Here is a 22,352-nt window from a genome sequence, read left to right as displayed (position 1 = left end):
CCACTATAATGAAAAACTGATAGATTGGTTTGTATTTTCTAGAGTTTTATATAAATGCAATCATACAGTATATGTTTGGCTTTAACACAGGAAAATTATTTTGAGATTCATCCATGTTGTTGCATGTATCAATAATTCACCCTTGTTTATTGCAGAGTAGTAGTCCAATACACAGATATATAACAATTTTTTTTATCCATTTCATCCACCTGATGATGAACATATGGGTTGTTTACTGGTTTTGGCCATTAAAAATAAAGCTGTTGCATTTTTGGAAGATAGCTCTTCAAAAAGCTAAACATAAAAGTTACCATACGACTAAACAATTCCACTCCTAGGTATATATATACCCAAGAGAAATATAAACATATGCCCACACAAAATGTTGTGCAGCAATGTTCAGAGAAACATTATTCATAATAGCCAAAATGGAAACAATCAAAATGTCCACCAATTGATGAATGGATAAACAAAATGTGGTATATCCATTACAATGCAATATTATTAAGCAATAAAAAGGAATAAAGGACTGATACATGCTAAAACATACATGAGCCTTGGAAACATGCTAAGTAAAAGAAGCCGGACATAGAAGGCCATATATTTTATGACTCTATTTATATGAAATGTCCAGGAAAGGCAAATTCATAGAACAGAAAGTAGAGCAGTGGTTGCCAGGGGTTAGTGGGGAGGTGGGGCGTGTTGGGAGAGCGGGCGGATGGGGAGTGATTGCTAATGGGTACCGGGATTCCTTTTGGAGTGATGAAAATGTTCTAAAATTAGATAGTGGTGACGGTTGCACAACTGCCAAAGTACTAAAACCTACTGAATTGTATACTTTAAAAGGGTAAATTTTATGATATGGAATTTTATCCCAATAAAGCTATTATTTTTAAAAGCTGCAATAAACATCGTGTACAAATCTTTGTATGGACATACACTTTTATTTTTGAGGGCTAAATAATTAGTAGTAGAATAGCTGGATCATATGATGGGTATATGTTGAACTTTTTAATAAACTGCCACTCTTCTGCAAAGTAATTGTATCATTTCACATTCCCAGTAGCAGTCTATGAGAGTTCCAGTTCCTACACAAACCCACCAGCACTTGGCACGACCGAACAAGCCTAAAATTTCAGGAGGAAGAAGGACTTAGGAGGCGCGGGAGCGGGGGTAACGCGAAAGACAGTAAGCTACAAGTTCCAGGAAACCACAGGCCGCGAGAAACTCCCCGAACCCAAGCGCAGCAAGTCCCTCCGCCGAGTCCCACCCAAGCGCGCGCCACGCCCCCAGCCGCGGAGAGAGCGCGCGGTAGGATTGGCTCTCCCGGCCCCGCCCGTCCCAAAGACCCTGGCTTGCCAGGACCCGCGCAGAATGACCCGGAAGTGATTGTGTGGATAGGCGCGCGGCAGCGCTCCCTTTTCCGGTCGGCGTGGTTTGCGAGTGGAGTGTCCGCGGTTCCTGGGCCTTCACCATGAGCGTCCCGGCCTTCATCGACATCAGTGAAGAAGACCAGGTGTGCTCCCGGGCTGCGGGTGCCGCCAGGGTGGGCTGGGGATGCCTCGGGGGTATGAGGGACCTCTGCCGAGCCTGGGCCGGGCGGGCGGGACGCCGCCTCGCGGAGCTGGCTCCGGGGCGGAGACCCATAGCTGTCTCCCACGAGGCACGGGCGCGCGTTCCTGGCCTCGGTTCGAACCAGCAAGCCGGCCGGCGGTCCCAGCGTGGGCCCCGACACTCCACGGCCAGCTTCCTGGTCGGCGTCGGGACTCTCCCAGTCTGGAGTCACTTCTGACGATATAGTACTTTTTGACTAATTAGGAATGGTGTCTGCTTCCGTCCCCGAAATGCAGCCGCTTCCGGAGTGGGAGGAGGCGAATCTGTAGTCGGCATAAGCAGTCTAGGGAAAAATAATTTTGTACTGAAGATCAAAATGGTTTTATTGTTGTGCGATCACAAAGGCGAAGGTGACCCGTATTTTATATGTAGACCTGTGCTTTCTAGTACTACTTGTGCAAGTAGTAGTGCAAGAGTTGTTCTGTATCCAGAAAAGGTGGTCGTTTCCACCCTCATGTACTTTAAAGCATCCACCTGGTGGATCCTTCTGATAGTTTTAAATTTCCCGTTTGGGGTTTGCTCTTTGGTACGCAAAGCTGATGTTTCTCATTTTTAAGTTTAAAAGTTTAATTAAAAGTTTAATTGGTGGGGGTTAAAGTAAACATGAAATAATATTCTTTAATTTTGTATAGCTGAAAACTATTCTGTGAAGTCCTAAATTTGTCACTTTGTTTATTTCTGCTAGTCCACTAACATCGTAATTTTGGTTTCCATGTCTTTACAAGTCTAAGGTAAATTCTAGAATTGCAGAAGCGATTTTTTTTTCCCGTGGTAGAAATGCAGTCCTGCAGCCCTGAAGAGCAAGTTAGGGAAAATGAAAAAAGAGGAAAAATTTCAGTGATAGGGAGGGAGTTAAGCAGAGATAGAAAGGAAGGTATAAAAAATAAAACAAAACAAAAACTGATTTGGAATGGAAGCATGTTACCAGCAGTTGGTTATTAGGTTACTGAAAAAGTATTGGATTTTTTTTAATGTACCTGGGGATGGAAAAATGTGTCATTTACTATATTTTAAAGTGTCATTTCTTAGTTTATGCTTCTGTTCTTGAGATTTATCACACTAGGCAGTCCTTTCCCAGGGACATACGTGATTGCTTCGGGAATTTAACTTTGGTCACATTCTCAGCTTGGTTAGAATTAAGAAATGGAGTTCTGAATCTTTTTTTTGTTTTCCTTTGCTTATAGTGCTTCACAAGCACTTGTGGCCAGTGAGGATGACATAAAAACAATAAACTGTTAATTGAGTAGTTATTAGAAAAATTTGCTTTGTGTCTACAAAGCAGAAGGTGGACCAGTGCCTTTTTTCTTTATTGGACCATATTTTATGTTTCCTTCATAGAGAAGCATGCTTTCCAGTGTTATTTTTGTTCTCCCTGACATGGTGACAGTGGGGTTTTTTTGAAATCTTGCTTATAATGCCAACTCCTGTATGAAATTACCGTGTTCTTGTTAATCTGAAAGGATAGTACCATCCGAGCTATAGGTTTAATATATTTCTGAGGTAACTAAACGTATTTTGGGGTTTAAAAATCTAATGGCCTCCACCAGGATTTTTTTGGTTTGGTCTAGAAAACGTGATGCGCATTTACTTGTGGTATTTTTTCGTCTGCCTGTTTCACCTCATTTTATTATCTTTAAAACCATCTGAATTTGTTTGGCTGCCATAGTAACAAGTTGCCAAAAGAAAATTATTAAATATTATGTATAGGCAATAGGGTAGGAAATGTCCGAATGAGTGAATGTGGTACGTAGTTGTGTTTTTATAGGACCAAAGGTGCTTTTTGACCCAGATACTCACTTTGCATTTTAAGAGATTGGTTACATAGTAGATCAGTTTGATATAAATATTTTATTCTAAAGCAACATTCACAGACATTATCTTTATATCTTTGTATCTCCCAAAATGCTTGTCTGAAGTAGATTCTCAAATACCTAATTAACAAATGATTACCCTTTTGCCAAGGTAGTGTCTAACTTTTCTAATAGCTGTGTTTATATGTACATTTGAGAGCCAAAAATATTTTCATATCTTTCAAAAAAGTTAAATTTACCAAGTCAGATTGATTTCTTCTCCCCAACAGCCCCCTTTATCCCCCCGCCCCCCGTGGAAACCTCTTGAGTTATTTTAGAAAGGTTTTTGCTGTATAGTGGAAGTCTAGCAGGGTACAGATGGCATGAGAAAAATTCTGAAGGTGATCCACATAAGCAGTAGTGGTCTTACGAAGCCACTGGGCCTTGTGGAGAAAAACCTTTGGGTCCTGTGCGGTTTCACAAAGATGAGGTGAGAGAGGAATTCTTTAACCTAATTTGGAGTAGTTGTTGAGTACAGTATCTGCATTCTATTTTTTGAGAAATAGGACAGAATGGGTTGAGATTTTGTGTTTTGTTCATGGTCAGTTTTGTAGATATATAGTAACCCTATTTCATTCAACAGGCTGCTGAGCTTCGTGCTTATTTGAAATCTAAAGGAGCTGAGATCTCAGAAGAGAATGCGGAAGGTGGACTTCATGTAGATTTAGCTCAAATTATTGAAGCCTGTGATGTATGTCTGAAGGAAGATGATAAAGGTTTTGTTTTTAATTTTTTCTAATATTCCTTACTAATAATAAGAATCTACTTTTAAAATTTTCTTGTGAATTACAAAATTGTCCTTTGGTATCCAAGGTTGGATGGAGGGGGAATTGGTTCCAGGACCCCCAGTGGATACTAAAACCTGTGGATTCGCATATAATCTGTGCCCATCTTCCTATATACTTTAAATCATCTCTCAAGTACTTAATGATACCTAATACAATATAAATGCTATGTAAATAGTTGTTTTACTGTATTTTTTATTGTAATATTTTTATCATCCCCTGCAAATATTTTCCATCCAAGGTTTAATCTGTGGATGTGAAACCCACAGACCCACAAATATTTTTATGTTTTGAATTTCAGATCTTAGGACTTTTTAAAAAATTAATACACAATGGCTGTACATATTTTTGGGGTACATGTGATATTTTGATACATGCATGCAATGTGTGATGATCAAATCAGAGTAATTAGATATCCATCACCTCAAACCTTCCAGTTCTTCTCTTCTGGCTATTTGAAGTATACAATATATTGTTAACTATAGTCTAGGCAGTATTGTTTTTAATCCTATCTTTGCACATGCTTTCAGTTTATCTAATCTGTTTTACCTATTAAGTGAGCCTGTTTTGGGGAAACATCTTTTAACATCACGTACATTTATTTCCTGAATTTTTTTACACACATTAAATGCTGATAGTTTCAGAATGAACTAAAGGGGAAAAAAAGCTCTTTCCTGTTCATAAGGTTTAGATTAATATCAAGTGGTATATAATTTTAAGTAATCTAAAAGCCATTTTATTATTAGGTTATTTCCTACTTATTAAGATAAAATGGGAAGTTTCAAAAATTATGAGTCCTGATCTCTAGTTAAGGTTTATAGCTTAAACTTGGGTATTTGCTTCAGTGACAGTATACTAAAAAAAATCAGGGATTAAACTTGGGATATGGTTAATATTTATAATACTTGAAAATGAGTAACCCAACCAGATAGACAGCTTTAATTTCTAAATAATTTTCTATATGTATATATGAAGTTTTCCTTAATTGAGAAAGCATCCTACCTAAAACCTTGCCAGAATCTGCCACATGATTGAATATCATGACAGTAAAAATAGAAAGTGTGTTTGGTGTACATAAACATGTAAATCAGTATCTATTTTACTAGTTAAAAACCAAATCTTAAGGTAACAATTGCTTTCCTCGTTAATAAAATATATCATACAAGTTGCTCTCCAAATGTTTAGCTATGCAGCAGAGCTAGTTTAATTTGAATTCATGTACACTATATTTTTGTTGCTTTCCATGGAAGGAAAAATATCAGTCCTCTAGAACTGTTTTATGGTAGCCGAAATACATCTTTTTAAAGTATCTTATATCTGATGGTCTTCGTTGTGTGAAACACTGGAAATGCTTATTTAAGAAGACACATTGAATATTGTACTGTCATTATTGATTGTGTTATCAATACTTGTGTAGATGTTGAAAGTGTGATGAACAGCGTGGTTTCCCTCCTCTTGATCCTGGAACCAGACAAGCAAGAAGCTTTGATTGAAAGCCTGTGTGAAAAGCTGGTCAAATTTCGCGAAGGTGAACGTCCGTCTCTGAGACTGCAGTTGTAAGTTAAGAACTGAAAGAGGCTTGGTATTTTAAGGGGCTATTTTCCTGTCACTAACTTTTAATGGTTCAAAGCAGGAATTCTGGAACTTGACTGTCAGCTCTTATTAGCTGTGACCTTGGACAAGTCACTTAACCTTCTGTACCCCAGTTCCCTCCTTTGTAATACGAAGTTATTAATAGTACCTGCCACAGGTACGTTGTGAGCGCAGACAACCTGAACTTAATGCCGTGGCGCTAATCTCAAGTATTATTTTATTTGTTAACCAGGCTGAGCAACCTTTTCCATGGGATGGACAAGAATACTCCTGTAAGATATACAGTATATTGCAGCCTCATTAAAGTGGCCGCATCTTGTGGGGCCATCCAGTACATTCCAACTGAGCTGGATCAGGTGAGTTACTGTGTGGAATACTTGTTCTGTTTATAAGAAACGTACTTTTATGTTATAGCTAAAATAACTAGCAGATATGTCTATTCTAAATGTTATCTTTTAAATTGTGAAAATATGTTGAGCTGTGCTACTAAATTTTCTCCTTTTGTTAATCTCATCATAGGTTAGAAAATGGATTTCTGACTGGAATCTCACCACTGAAAAAAAACACACCCTTTTAAGACTACTTTATGAGGCACTTGTGGATTGCAAGAAAAGGTAATTCAGAAGTAATGAACTAACTTACAACTCAGCAGGCAATAAAATAAGTAGGTCGGGATGTTTTAAAGACAAGTAGGGCCAGTAATTTGCTCTACTTTGTTCTTCCTGGAGTTGCTATAAATCTATTTCTGTAAAATTTGCCTACTGAGTTAAAGATAACTATAAAGATGAAAGTAGTTTTCCCCATCTTTAAACTTTTTAAAAAGCAAAACTTGCTTTTGTTCTAAAAATGGTATGATTACTAATCCCAAAGCTATATGTGACATTAGACTAAGTTATTTAATAGTGCTTCGATGTCTTAGTACAGGGTAGTGCTACCACTTTTGTTTAATGGTGATGAGGATTTATCAATCAAAAGTTACCACAGTCAGTCTCCTATATACATAATGCCCCTGACATGAAATTTTGCAGTAAACTATACCAAGTAAGTACCTATTGGGCTTCTGCAAGGTCCTGGGTTTCTAAGTCTTGTATTCAACCCAAAAAACTTGATGCCCAAAATGTTCTTCCATATACCCAGTTTTAAGATGCCTGCCAGATGATAAGTTTGGCCCAGTTTATGGAATTAGTGCTGTTTTGTGTGATAAAGGATACATCTAGCTTTTTGCACTGGCTTTTCAATTTCTCTTTGCACATAGTGGTTAAACATTTTCAGAAAAAGTAATAGTCTTCAGTTTCATTTTCTTGTATAAATTTTATACTGGCTTTTACTGCTGGAGTGTTTAATGCATTAGGATCAGGAAGATTAGTGTATTTCTCTTATGTTAGATGAAGTAATGTAAGTTTTTTCCAGACCATTTAAATTAAAATACAAGAGGAAACGTTTGTATTTTTGTTGTGAAAGTTGGAACATTATGTCATAAAAGAAGATAGCAGGGGATCTTGCCTTTATAGCTTATTTCATCCTGACACAGTGGACACTGTCACATGCTGGTATACTTGTGACAGCATTCTAGCCAGTTGTCAGTAAAGTGTTAAGAGTAAGTATCTTATAACAAAAACCATTTCAGATGACATAAAACTGTTGGAGACGTAAAAACTATGAGAGAAGGAGTCCACATTTTAATCCAAACTTTGTGCAGGATGTGGGGTCAGATTGCTGGGGTTCAGATCTTAGGTTTACAGTTTGTTGTGTGACCGTGAATAAATTACTTAACATACCTGGACCTCAGTGTCCAACTTCAAAGTGGAAATAGTAATAGTACTTACCTCAAGATTGTCAACTAAATCAAGATAATGTACATATAAAGTTCTTAAAACGATGGTGTCATTATTGAAAAAACAGTGTGTGTTGGATATTATTCTTCCTTTCCCTATCCTTTTTAGTTTTTTAAGCTCACCTTTAAGAAGTTAGTTGATTTTCTGGCACAGTAATTTTAAATGACGGGTGTCGTGATTTCCCTATGAATGTCTCATGTTTATCAGAGATGATAACTACTCCCTGGATGATTTCTCTTAATTGCTGTTAGTAAGTCTTCAGTCTGTTCGGTGTAGAAGGGAAGTAACTAAAGTAATATTCTAAAGAATTCCAAAGTCTCAGAGAAATCGAGATAGGACATGAGTACTCATTGTTCTCTACTAGGTATGTCCTGAGGTTAACATATTAGAAAATATCTGCAGCGTTTGTCACAGATGATCGCTTTTTTCCTTCTCGGAACATTTTCTTCAGTTGGCTTTTGGGGGCCTTCTCTGTTTGTCTGATTCTTTCCTTACCTCATTCACAACTCGACATTTGTAGGTTCCTCCTCATGTTCCCTAACTCTGAACATTGGAGTAATTCAGTCCTGGAACTTTTTCTGCTCTATTACATTCATTTCCTGTTGTTGTTTTGTGGGGGTTTTTTTTGCTGTCATTGTGGAGGTGGCTCGGGGCCAAATGCATTTTTGGAGGGGATGGTCGTTTGCATTGCTAGATTGTTAAGTCCACTGCAAGACACTTAGCATCCCTACCCTCACTGCCGCAATGCCCCATTCGATGCTGGTTGTGCTTCCCGGTCAGCACAGCAACTCCCGTACACTTTCAGATGCTCCCCAGGCACCTGGTGGAGGGCCATTGCCACCTTAAGTGATCTCATTCAGTCTCATGCCTTTAAACACCTTATATAGGTTGATGATTTTTAAATTTGTACCTCCTCTGTTTCTTCCCTGAACTCCAGAAGTCTATTCCTATTTAATGTTTCCATTCTGATGTTCAAAACGGCATCTCACAGTTGACATCTGCAAAAGTGAGCCATTGATGTTTCCTTATAAACCTCTTCTATTTTCTCCAACTTAGGGAAATGCTGTTTCTATTCTTCCATTGCTCAAGACTAAAACCTGGGGTTCACCCTTGACTTCCTTGTCTTGTATCCCACATCTAATGTACCTGCAAATCCTGTCAACTCTAAATAAATCTAAACTGGCCAACTTCTCACTACCTCTATTGCTAGCAGATGTTCTAAGCCACCATCATTTCTTATTTTGATTGCTGAAGTAGCCTCTTAACCAGACCCTGTTTTGGTCCTTGTCCCCGCTACAGTCTGTTCTGTTTAATGTGGAAGATCAGATTATGTCTCCCTTCCACTCAGAATCCTCCTGTGGCTTCTTTCAGAGTGAAAGGCAAAGCACTGTTCTAGAGCCCACTTCTCTCAGGTATCCATGTGGCTCCCTCCCTTCTTAAGTCTGCCCATTATTACCTCATCAGGAATGCCTCCCCTGGCCACCTGTATAGATGGTGGTACTCCCACCCCCTCATTGCTTTTCCCCCATCCCTGTGTCATTATTTCTCCTTTGCACTTACTATTAATAGACATACTGTATATTTAAAGTTTAGTGTCTGGCCCCACTAGAAAGTGAGGGCAGAGACTTTGCTTCTTTCATTACTAGAACAGTATGTAACACTGGTAGGCACTCAGTATATATTTGTTGAATGAATGACTATTTCTAGGAAAAAAAAACATTTGGCAAAAGCGGTGGCTACAAGAGACAGAGATGTGAGATAATAGGAAGTAGTAGTTTGAACTAGAGAGTGTACGCCTTTCCCAAAGCATTCAGATTAAAATATTTTAAAGCACTGCAAGTGTAAAAACCGTGAATTTCTCCCAGTTTTTGATGGGAAAAGTTAATTTCTTGTATTCGAGTTTTGCTTCCTTCATTTTTAAGAACAGATACAGTCCAGTGGACACTCTTCTCTTCATCTCTCAGCAGAGTGTGGCTGTGGTACCTCTTCCCTCATAGAAATTTTTTCTTGACTTGGGTGACACCACCTCTTTGGCTGTTCATTCTCAGACACCTTCGTAAATTACTCTCTTTGCTTCTTTAAATGCTGATATCGCTCAGGATTTTGGCCTTGGACGTTTTTTCCCCTCACTCTGCTCTCTCCCTAGGTCATCTTATCTGTTCACATGGCTTCTCTTTCATATGGAATGAAAATCCATGACTGTAACTCAGGCTTCTCTTCTGAGCTTCAGATCTTTATGCCCAACTGATTTCTACCTGTTTCTGCTTGGCTGTGGCCCACAAGTGCCTTCACTCAATGTGACTAAAAGGAATGTATCATTTTCTCCAAGTTAAGTCTCTATGTTCCTTACCAGTAAATGGCATGGCTGTTGCCTAAGGGAGACATCTCCATGACATCCTTGATGCCTTTCTCTCTTTTGTTTATTTGCCAAGTCTGGTTTTTTTTCTCCCTCCTCAGTGATTACATCTCTACAGGCCATCATTGTCAATTCTCTGGGTTGTCGCAACAGTCTTTGAAGTGGTCTTCTCTGTATTCTGCACTGTGCAACCACAGTTTTTTCTGAAACATATTTAAGTATATTATTCTTTAAGTTTTCGTTTTCTTTAGGATACAGTATAAAATTCTTAGTATGGCATACAAGGCCTTTCTAACATGAGCTCTGACCTGCTGCTGTAGCATGGTAAATGTGATGAAGACCATCTTGCCATTTTTGGATGGTGCAGTGGCAGAATACAAAAACTTTGGTTTATATAAATATTCCCTCTCTCGATTTCTGTCTAGTTCTTACACATACACGTGCCACACCCTTCCTCTTGCTTATCACACCCTAGACATAGTGAACCTGTGCCAGGTATAAAAACACCATGCTCTTTTCTAGTCTGGACCAGGGTCTGGTACCTGTTTTTGTATGGTCCACAAGCTCAGAATGATTTTTAAATGGTTGAGAAAGACGATAATATTTCATGACATGTGGACATTATATATGAAATTCAAATTTGAGTGCCCGTAAAATTTTATTGGTACACATCCATGCCTATTTATTTATATATTGTCTATAGTTGCTTTTGCTAAGAGTTGAGTAGTTGCACAGAGACCATATAGACAGCAAAGCCTAAAATTATTTACTCTCTGGCCTTTTATAGAAAGTTTACCTACCCTGGTCTAAATGGTCTACTACACTCAGCTTTTCATCTGTGCCTCAAATACCCCTCTCATATTTAGGGCAGCTGCCTCCCTTTTACAGCACCTTCTACTTTTATCCTAGCATTTAATGCCCTTTGTTAAAAACGAGGTTGTAGGCTTAATGAAGGCAAGGAGCCTCATCATCTTGACCTCAGCAGCATGTGACCATGGTACCTCTTCCCTCGTAGAAACTCTTCTCTTGACTTGTGTGACACCACCCTCCTTGTTTTTCTCCAACCTCTTTGGCTGTTCATTCTCAGATACCTTTGCAAATTACTCTTTCTTTGCTCCTTTTTAAGTGCTGGTATCACTCAAGATTTCAGCCTGTGACCTGGGTCTCGTATTCCCCAGAAGGTCTTTAGCACGTAATAGGCACTGAGTGGTTAAGTGCTGCCCACATTAGGGAACAGGAAGAGGAATAGTTATTTAAACACTAAATTTCTGTTACTCTGCTGATGTAAATTCTAAGATTTTGTTTTCTTCTTTAGTACACATAAAATATTTGTTTCTACTTTTAAATAATAGAATTCTGAGATTTGCATCACCTGTTAAGAAAGTATGTTTTAACGTTCACAGGCTCCCCCTTCATGATTTTATTTATGTTGGTGGTCGATGAGTGCAGATGGTATCATGCATTTTAAGGGATAACTGAGCTGTTATATATGTCACATACTATGCTCTTCACTTTAAATGAATTATTTTATCTGGATGAGGGGTAAAACTTACCTGTTGGGTACAGTGAACGCAGTTCTGGTAATGGACACACTAAAAGCCCCGACTCAAGCATTATACAAGGTATCCACATAACAAAAACATCTGTACCCCCTAATATTTTGAAATTTTAAAAATATTATTTTATCTGATCTTTGTGAATTAAAAAGATTTCTTTAGCTGATAATATGTGCTAGACTGAAGTATACTGTGGCTGCTAAAACTGGAAAATTACATGTGTCTGTTTGTGGTTTGGAACAAGATAATGAACGATGAGTAAAACATGGTTTTTCTTGAAGTTTTTCTCTAAGTTTTCATAGTTATATCACAATGTTTTTATTTATTTAATTTTTTTTTTAGAGACAGGGTCTCGCTGTGTTGCCCAGGCTGGACTTGAACTCCTGGGCTCAAGTGATCCTCTCACCTCAGCCTCCTGAGTAGCTAGGACTATGGGTGCCTGCCACCAAGCCTGGCGTTTATATCACTATATTTAAGATGCTGCTTACCACTTAGCCATGTCTATAATTATATATTAGTAAACCTTAGTTTTGAAAGAAGTTTTAGAATACCATTTAGCTTTTTAAATGATACAATTCCTACTGATTTTACCCAGGTTGAATCCAAATGTGGGGGAAAAGTGTTTTTAGAAAAGAAAAATCAAACTTTTTTCTAATTAGCAAAGCTTTCTATATACTTTTTATGAGCTAAAGATTGATCACTTTAAAGGAAATAAGGAAGGATGAAGATAAATTTCTAAGAGTACAAATTGAATGCATTTAATTAATTTTACCCTTTTCTCTGTAGTGAAAATTGATCATCTATATAATTTTAAGGATAATTTAATTGGAAGGAAATCTTAAGTAGAGTTATTTAAATATTCAGTGTTAGTCCAACTTGATGTATGCTGTCCAAACAGTTTCTGGGACATGTAAAACTTTTTTCCCACCCAGGGCCTTTATACTTGGTCTTCCCCTCTGCCTGGAAAGGTATCTTAACCCACCTTCCACCCCAGGCTTTTTCATGGCCAAGAAAAGGATGTAAAAGGATATTTTGTATCCTTTAGGTCTCATCTTCCCTGTCCTCTCCTCAGAGAGAGACTTTCCCTGCTCACACTATATAAAGTAGCCCTCCTCTTTCAGTTTTCCGCCCTTGTTACTTTATTACATCACCACTTACTGCCTTCACAGCACAAACTCATTAGTTATTTTCCTTAGTTGTCTGTCTTTTCTACTAAAAGGAAAGTTCCGTGACTTTTTCTATAGATAGGGACCATGTCTGTTTTAGTCACTATTGAATGTATCATCAGCATAGAACCTGGCAGTTAAAAACTATCTTTGGGCTGGGTGCAGTGGCTTGCACCTATAATCCTAACACTTTGGGAGGCTGAGGTGGAAGGATTGCTTGGGGTCAGGAGTTAGAGACCAGCCTGAGCAACATAGCAAGACCTGTCCCTACAAAAAATAGAAAAATTAGCCGGCCATGGCGGTGCACACCTGTAGGGCCAGCTACTTGGAAGGCTAAGGCAGGAGGATCACTTGAGCCCAGGAGTTCGAGGTTGCCCTCATGCTTGGGCAGCAAAATGGGATCCTATCTCAAAAAAAGTTTTTAAATGAATGAATGGCAGTAACAAATACTTCAGATTCCTAAAGCAGTACTTCTTTTTAGTGACGCTGCTTCAAAAGTTATGGTGGAATTGCTCGGAAGTTACACGGAGGATAATGCTTCCCAGGCTCGAGTTGATGCCCACAGGTAAAGTTAAACATTGTTCTAATGAGGGCTTGTCAGCAACTTAGAGGTTAGCTGCAGTACTAAATTATATCACTCAAATCATGCTTGCAATCACCAGTGATGCAAAGCCATTTGATAGTGTGTGTTCTGGTGATTCTAATGTCGATACTAAAATCCAGGCGTTGCTACTGGAAGAACCATCGATTGCATGTGAAATAGCTGCAGCATGTTTACTATATGGGGTATTGCTGGTGTAGGGATGATGATCCCAACCTAAGAAGTAGAACCTAGTCTTGGATCAGTTATCTTAATACTAAGGCATGTAGATGGAAAGTTGGTGGCTTGCCAGAAATTAGCCCATTGCTAATGAGAATAAAGGGCCTTAAACAGTCCTAGATCTAACTAGTAATATAAGAACAGGATCAGTTTTTTAAATCTGAGAAATGAGTATCATGAAACTTGTTCATTGGGGTATCGCTTCATGTGGACCTACACACGATGAGTTGGTAAAAAGGGTAGTTAGTAGTAAAGATCCTTGACTTTGAGGTCAGACTACCTGCATTCACATTCTTACTCCATGCCAAGTTAGTACTTATTATTGGACAAGTTACTTATTCTTCTGAGTCTGTTTCATCATAGATAAAATGGGCAGGATAATACTGTGTGTGTCTTAGGTTGTTGTGAGGAATAACTGAGACACAATGCATATAAAGCACTTAGTGTCTGGCATATGGTGCTGTTGCTTTTTACTATTCTTTCTGTACAGCTGTAATTTATCTACAGGTATTTATTAATGGATTTACTGGCCTGTCTTAACCCCTGTGGCCATTTTAATGCTGTATATATTGGATTCTTGGATATTTTACTGAATTAAATATATTTTGTGATTTGCAAAAAGTCAGTGAAAAGCTAGGATTTCAAAACTGTGAGATTGCATTTTTGTTTTCCAATTTAAGGTGTATTGTACGAGCATTGAAAGATCCAAATGCATTTCTTTTTGACCACCTTCTTACTTTGAAACCAGTCAAGTTTTTGGAAGGCGAGCTTATTCATGATGTAAGTAGTTTATCCTTTAGTGTGAAGGATGTTCTTTTCCTAAATCTTACGTAACTGAAAACAGTACTTTTTCTTTGTATTAATAAAAATGACTATTGGAGAGATCCAGAAAGATAGGAACTATTTATTCTTTTTATTTCAAGAACCGATATTTCAGGACTAGCTTTTCTCCAACCACTGAACACAGTCCTGTTCTTCCTCCCTTTCCTTCATCTCCTCATTTGCATGGCCGTTATGGACTTAGATACTACCAATTTCTTTTTATTATTTACTCTCTGTAGCCCCAGTTAGGAAGCTAAATCTGGTATCTAAAAACACATGAACACATTTTTCAAGTGCAAGAATAAATACATTTTGGATTATTTTCCACTTGGACTATGCCATTAAGCACCATCTTTCAGTGCGAATAATTTAGAGCTCACTGTGTTTACTGATTATTTCATTTTTAAAGTGAGCCATGTGAAAGCAGTTGGTTTGAGTGGTAATTTGATGAATCAGATTGATATTTCTGCACTAAAAGAAATACAGAGTTTTATTGTTAGGAGTCAGTGTCTTTAAAATATCTTGAGTATAAATCTTGATTCTGTATTGATAGTATCTTTTTTTTTTCTCTTACCTGTATAGCTTTTAACCATTTTTGTGAGTGCTAAATTGGCATCATATGTCAAGTTTTATCAGAATAATAAAGACTTCATTGATTCACTTGGTAAGTTTGGGGTTTTATTCTTTAAGGGATAGAGATGAGAACACACTACTCTCTAATTATTAAGCACTGTGAGATCCAGCAGATAATGGTTGTGGCCTTATTAGTAGATTACCCTACAAGTGGAGTAGAACAGCACATAGGTGGACAGTTTAAAAGATTACTTAGAATCAACTGGGAATCAGAAACGGAGAAGGTGTAAGAGGTAGCATTTGTGACAGAAAGCAATGAAAGTAGGAGTATGAAACAAATAACTTGGGCCTTTTTTTTTCTCCAGCTCTTCTTTATCATGATTCTTTGACATAGGTAAAGTTATAGCAGGAATCAGGTGCCTGGAGGAGATTCAGGTAGAAATAGTTCCATCGATGTATGTGTTTTTAAAATTTCGGGATGGGGGAGGGAGAAGAAAAGCAACTGAAAGGCTCACCATTACTTTGATCCATAATGGTGACTTTTGAAAGTACTTTTTTTAAGAGCTTATAAAATTTGATGATTAAAGGCACTTTATTAAGCTAAATGTTATTGTTTCAAGTCATTTTTTATAGAAGACCTTGTTCCTTAGGTGCATAATGATCTGTATTTTCTGTGCTTTTTTAAGTTGTAGTCATGAAACTGTGATGAACAGTTTTTCCCCTTCTAATATGGTATTTTATGCTTAGTTCCCGGACCCCCCATTAACAAAAGCATATAGCATTGCTAATTAAATCTAAAAGATAGAATTAGAAATGGAGATGTAGTAATTTGATATAGTAGAGACTTTCCTAATTACAGTTTGTTGAAGACAGCATGGTAAGTCTTAGTTTTTTTATCTTTGCCTTTTTTTGTCTAGCACATCAGAGTTGAGTACATGTTCGCCAAATTGAATCTTAGTAATCCTCATTGAGCAAACCTCATTTGAACATTTATGTTCTACATTTTAACATATGTTCTGGAGCTTGTTTTTAACATACTAAAATTACAAAGAAAACTTAGAAAATCTGCACTTGAACAGGTTTTAAATGTTCTAAAACTACCAGTTTTTGACAGTGAAGTCAACTGTGAAACTAAAGTGCTTTGTTTCCCACTAGGTGAAAATCAAAATACATTAGATGTTGATTGTATTTTCCATATTAAAATTAAATTCTTAGTCTTCCTGGTTGTTTGAGATATAGATGAAGAGTATAATTATAATCTACTTTGATTCTACTTAGTCCTTGACTTTGTAATCATTAATTCCTGTCACCTGTAAATTTTGTGCAGCCACAGGAATTGGGGAAGATTGACTTACTCTGAACATAATAAGGCATTTGAAATACACCAAGATAAAGTAGATGCAAGTGTGTTAGTATAGAATGCTTTGCCAGGTGCACTAGACCCAGAAAACCACATTCTGTCCCAGTTAATTTGTTATGTGGCATGAAGCTATGTGATGGAATGTTAATGTCAGCAACCTCTTTATTATTTACGCACCAAGGAAAAAGGAGTAGTAATTAACACTTTGACACTCCCCCATTGATGTGTAATTGACTGTTTCAAAGGAGCACTGGTTCATAAGCTATTGCATGCATTAAAATTGCGTTTTCTATATTGCAGCATTTTAAGACGGGTCAGTGACAATGCAGAAATTGCTCAATGATGCACATTTTTTTATTACTGCATTAAGGTTTTGACATATTAGTAATGAATAAATGTTTCCATAAAATTAGATTTTTTATAACTTTAAAATTGAAATATGACACAGCACACTGTGACTTCCTCTTTAAAGGTAGTATTCTAGTTTTAGGAAACAAAGCACAGCTTCCTGCGAGTCTTTAACTCATACTTCACTGACTTGATAGTTTGATTTTTTCAGAACAAGAGTCCTAAAGGCTTTAAATTTGCTTCCGTTTTAAAATGACTTTAAACATTGATTTGAAGTGTTTTTAGACATCAAGTTTCCATGTGTAACATAGATAATGGTTTTATGTAATTCATTCTAGAAATAGTCTTCATTCCTCTGATAAGTTTTAATTTCAAGAGTATTTTAAATCATATCTTAGAAATTTTAGGAGTTTCTATCATTTTATCATATTGAAAGAGAACTGTATATGTCCATAGAACTGGGAATGTTAAGGAATTTTTGAGAGAATCTTTAACACTTGGTCTCTGATAGGAAAAAAATTCGTAACATTGCTAATTTATTGTGCTAACTAGAAATCAAATTCCCTCATTGGCCTTTTGTTTCTTAAATATCTATGCAAATTAATGATCTTCTTAGAAATTTGTTTATGTAAGATGCTTTTCCCAAAAGCATTTTATTAAATGTATATATTTTTGGTTTTAGATGTATATCTAGACATTTATTACAGCTGAAAGTCTGGTTAGAAATGTCAAGATTCCACAGGTGGCAATCGGTTTGTCAAAACATTTTCTTTCATTAACACTGACAACTTGGGCCAACAATAGCATTATCTTGTGTCAACTGAATTGCCCTAACATGTCCACATGTAATCTGCTGTTATCCAGTTGCTACCTTCTTGCTTCAGAAAGTTAATCAGAATCTAATTTGCATTTGTTAATTAGGGTTAATGTACACTAATTGATTTTTTGATGCTTGTAGATTTCCATTAAACCCAGTTAGCAATACTTAGTTGTGTACCTCATTCATTTGAGTTATGATGATCATGTTTTTGTTGAATCTGTGCCAAATAGGAAGCCTGTATCATAATTACTGCTAATTAATAGATGATCATGCCCTATATTAATGGGCTGCCCCAGTCTTCCACTAATATATGAATGTTATAAATTTCAAATTTATTTATGGAGTGCTTAGATAACTTTTTTAACAATACGGACTTGAAGCTCTGAATTATTAGAGGGCACATGATTGATTATTTGCGAATTTCACATAATTTGAAAGTTCAGAGAAAAGGAACATAAAATTCTAGGTTAGTTTTAAAAACTCGTTTTCATAATTAATTTAGCATCAAAACAAGTAGATATGATAATGTGTTATAATTTGCTTCTGCTTTAGACCAGGTTATAATTTGGATATTTAGGATTTATAAATTTTTTCATTTTATAGTTCTTTATTTTATAATTGAACTTATATTTTAGATCTAGCACTGCCTACTGTGACTGTAAGTCATTTAATCTCTTTGCTCCTCAGTTTTGTTTTTTAAAGTGAAAGGATCAGAACTATTACTTAAGTTTCCTTCAATGCTTAACAAATTGTGATCTGAATAATTGTAATAGTATGTTTCATCAGAAATTATAATGCAAAATTTGAATTATTTATACAATTTTCTGCTTTTGCCTTATGAAGAACAAGTATCACTCACGGTTATTGGTACTATTTAATTTTATCTTGTACTAACCATATTGGCCTATAAATGTTAAATGGTAAACATATTTCGTCAGTTTTAATTTTTAAGTATTAAATCCAAAGTGACCTGAAGCAAAATGGAATGTTTTCATAACTAAAAATGTTTATGAAAATATTTTAAAACCTCATGTTTACCAGTACTAGTGACACAGAAAAACCGCTAAGTAGATAAGGCTTGTGTTTAAATGAAAAGCTGTTTGTGAAAATAAGCTTAGGTGATTCACTAAATAAAAAATGTTCTCATGAAATGCACTTTGTAGATTTTGTCTCCTAAAATGTATGACTATGAACAATATAAAATATACAAAACTTTTAGGGCCTAAAAATAATTTTATAGCCCATTCTTAACTTTGAACCTATCACCTATGGCACTAGTAATAAAGAAATATAGTTCTGGAAAAATAATTTTGAATACTTCATAACTTCATTGTGGGGTCAGTTTATGGTTTGTAAGTATAAGAAATTTTGGCAAAATTATCCTGTATAAGTGCTCAAACAGTAATTTCCATAACTTAACGTGAGATATAAGTATATAGGTCTTGACTAATTAGAATGGATACTCATCAGGCTTCACTGTTATGTTATTTAGGTCTATTACATGAACAGAATATGGCAAAAATGAGACTACTTACTTTTATGGGAATGGCAGTGGAAAATAAAGAAATTTCTTTTGATACAATGCAGCAAGAACTTCAGATTGGAGCTGATGATGTTGAAGCATTCGTTATTGATGGTAAGGCAGATAGAACATTTTCATTTATTTCTAGAATTTCTCTTCTACTATGTGAACATAGTAATATTATCTTGAAATTAAGCCTTATGCTAACAGAGATTCTTTTGTAGCAAATATGTTATGTTTAATTAGCAGATACATGTGTAGTAGAGTGAGAGTTGAATGGAAATTTAAATTGTGTGGTTTGTGGTGTTTGTTCTATCCCTTGAAATCAAAGGCCTTTAGGTAATATGCCATAGTGGTTATAAGGGCACAGATTTTAGCATCAGACCTGAGTTCGAGACCAGGTCTTCCTCTGTGAAACAGGAATGTTCATCTGTGATTGAGGATTAAATGAATGAATGCAGGTAAAGCCCAGTGCCTGGCACATAGTAAATGACCTGCAGATGTTAACCATTAGCAATTTATGTATAGTCTAGAAACAGGACCTTCTTCCCCAGCAATTACAAAGTGATTTAACTGTTAATCAGGGATTTTTTTTTTCCTGAGCTGTAAGTTTGAAAGTTGGGATTATATATCTTTATTATATATTTATTATATATCTTTATTATTTTACGATAATAAAATGTACAGAACCATTGACATGGTTTTTTTCTAATGATCTAAGTCTCAAACAGTCCTATAAAGAAGTAAAAACTTATTAAGAAGTCAGTTTTTTTCCTCATATGAAATAGTAGGGGTAGAACACATAGAATTCTTAGTAAAAACTATGTAATATTAATAAAGATAAGACAAATGTGTGACTTTCCTCTTAGTTGCATCATACTGCTTTGCTTATTAGAGTCCAACAGTCAGTTTGTAAAATAATGTTGGAAAACAGTGTAAAGTTTTATTGTGGCTTAGTTGGTCAGTTTTATACCTTAGCTGTTTTTCTTGGAAATTGTCCATATAACATACCATGTAAAACTTTTTTCCAGCGGTAAGAACTAAAATGGTCTACTGCAAAATTGATCAGACCCAGAGAAAAGTAGTTGTCAGGTAAGAGACATTTAATACTTTGCAGCATCTTATAGAACAATTTAATTTGACTATTTCACTTAAATGTTTAAAGAACCAAGGTGGTGTTCTTATCAGTTGACTGTAGTTAAATAGTTGCTATTTATCATAATTTTATTAAAGTTCAGACTGAATGTGATTAGCTTATTTAATGAAAGAGTCCTATTTTCCAGCACATTTCATTTAATGGCTAAGCATTGGCTAGAATACTAATGACTTTTGTATCTGCTTTATATAGTTGTTCAGGAGAATAGTTGGTTTGGGATCAGTGTGGTAAAAAGAATTTTTAAAAATGAGCTTCTAACTCTTAAATTCACTTAAAATTCTAAATTATGTCTTTTATGTATAATCTTGCTTTTAACTAGATTCAAATGTGTAGGATATTAGAATACCAGAGGATAAAAGGTTGACTAACATTTTGTTTTTAATTATTTTTCAATTTTTAGTCATAGCACACATCGGACATTTGGAAAACAGCAGTGGCAACAACTCTATGACACACTTAATGCCTGGAAACAAAACTTGAACAAAGTGAAAAACAGCCTTTTGAGTCTTTCTGATACATGAATTTTTATGCATACAATTTTGTTCTTTTTTGGGGGGAAAAAAACCCTAAATCATAGTAAAACATTATTAATTAAAATTTTGACTAGTCTGGACATTTATTGTCTCAAATTTAACTAAAATCACAAATTCTGGGGAATACAAAGTAATAGTTACAAAAGGTCACAATGTCTGTCTTGTATAAGTTGTGTTCTGTAAGGGAGGCTATTGAAGGAGCAACAAGCTCTCTAAAGACATACAGGTGGGAAGACAAAAGTTTAAAGAGTATTGGATGCTCACAGCAAACTCTGCAAATATAAGGATAGCTCTCTTAAATGACAAATTTGCAGAGCAAATAATGTTTTTAGAACTCATGATGTACAAGTAATTTCATCACATCAGAAAAGATTGGAAAAATGAAGACAACTGTAAAGCTTTAAATGTAATGTAGTCATTTCATTCTAGTAAAAACTGTACCAGTATTTCAGTTAATCTGTTGTTTTTTCCAGCATCTCTTCGGCTTTTCTTTTCTTAGGTTGGTTGTCATTTTCTAAGCCTAGTGACTTTTCAGTTTCATTTATTTGATTTGTTATGAGCCTCTGCCAGTCATCTTCACCAGGAGAAGAGGCCACCAAATCAGTAGTATCTTTATTCTTGATTGCCTGAAAATGGCTTTGTAGCAGAGTTGATTTCAGAGGCTTTGTTTTCACCTAGGAAAAACCAAACTAGTTTTACCATTAAAATTATTACACAAAAGACTTCAAAGAAAATCTGTGAATCCTCTGCAGTTACTATGTTTATGTGATAAAGCCACCATATTCTTGGCTGATTTGCAACAACCTTAGTAATTTTGGCACCAGAAAACTATACGATGTGAATTTGCAGGCTTGTGTAGTAGCTCTTCAAAATCTCTAATATATAACTGAAATAAACTGTATAAAAACTACCTTTTACTTCATATTTCCTCTCATGCCTCAGAGCACCATTGTTGAAGAAACAGGAAAGAGCAATGAGGTATTTGGAAGTTGGCCTGTTTTCAAGGCACTGCATTGGGTCATACTTTTAACACTCTGTTAAAAAATAACTCATTTTAAGGTTTTGTTTTTTTTTTTCTGATAATACTGGAAATTTAGAAAATAGAAAAAAGTATAAAGAAACTAAAAATCATTAGTAATCCATTACCCAAAGGGACCTGAACATTTGGTATTGTTTGCTGCTAGTCTTTTTTTCCCTATTTTTAGCATATTTGATCATTCTATAGAATTTTATATCTTGCCTTTTCCTCTGTGAGCAGTTTCCTAGCTCATTAAAATTTTTCATAAACAATTGTCAATGGCTGTTAAATACTCCCTTTTATGGATGTGTGATGATTTAAACTATGTCCTACTACTGAATGTTGTTTCCATTGTATCCCCATCAAACATAAGTTTGAGTTACTTTCATGAAAAAAATCTTTGTCTTCAGATAGATTCCCAGATAAAATCTTTTATTCAAAGAGAATATATTAAGTTTTAAAAATAAGTTACTGGGCCGGGCGCGGTGGCTCACGCCTGTAATCCTAGCTCTCTGGGAGGCTGAGGAGGGCGGATTGTTTGAGCTCAGGAGTTTGAAACCAGCCTGAGCAAGAGCGAGACCCCGTCTCTACTAAAAATAGAAAGAAATTTATCGGACAACTAAAA

The 22,352-nt window shown here is 36.0% G+C and overlaps 2 protein-coding genes across 2 annotated transcripts in view; one reads left to right on the top strand and one right to left on the bottom strand.

Moving 5' to 3' along the window:
• The first annotated feature begins 1,359 nt into the window (after positions 1-1,359).
• EIF3M (eukaryotic translation initiation factor 3, subunit M) lies at positions 1,360-20,767 on the top strand. The gene is made up of 11 exons (XM_012649626.1): positions 1,360-1,516; positions 4,048-4,180; positions 5,667-5,805; positions 6,075-6,198; positions 6,362-6,456; positions 13,237-13,320; positions 14,256-14,355; positions 14,980-15,061; positions 18,991-19,134; positions 20,052-20,112; positions 20,577-20,767. The coding sequence occupies exons 1-11, from the start codon at positions 1,475-1,477 to the stop codon at positions 20,695-20,697; spliced, it is 1,125 nt and encodes a 374-aa protein (XP_012505080.1). The 5' UTR covers positions 1,360-1,474; the 3' UTR covers positions 20,698-20,767.
• Positions 20,768-21,109: 342 nt separating this feature from the next.
• Positions 21,110-22,352, bottom strand: part of CCDC73 (coiled-coil domain containing 73) — a 93,828-nt gene continuing 92,585 nt past the window's right edge. Inside the window, 1 exon segment of the mRNA XM_012649625.1 lies at positions 21,110-21,383. Coding sequence (XP_012505079.1) covers positions 21,162-21,383 — 222 coding nt within the window. The 3' untranslated portion in view covers positions 21,110-21,161.

Source organism: Propithecus coquereli, unplaced genomic scaffold (assembly GCF_000956105.1).
Source record: "Propithecus coquereli isolate 6110/MARCELLA unplaced genomic scaffold, Pcoq_1.0 Scaffold30, whole genome shotgun sequence".
NCBI lineage: Eukaryota > Metazoa > Chordata > Mammalia > Primates > Indriidae > Propithecus > Propithecus coquereli.
This window is presented reverse-complemented; position numbering and strand designations above follow the sequence as displayed.

What these genes read in the sequence shown, in the direction of transcription:
- EIF3M (XM_012649626.1), top strand. Translation starts at nt 1,475, where the DNA reads ATGAGCGTCCCGGCCTTCATCGACATCAGTGAAGAAGACCAG. An exon ending in ACATCAGTGAAGAAGACCAG is followed by an intron (nt 1,517 to 4,047) that starts GTGTGCTCCCGG and finishes TTCATTCAACAG; the next exon opens with GCTGCTGAGCTTCGTGCTTA. An exon ending in TCTGAAGGAAGATGATAAAG is followed by an intron (nt 4,181 to 5,666) that starts GTTTTGTTTTTA and finishes ATACTTGTGTAG; the next exon opens with ATGTTGAAAGTGTGATGAAC.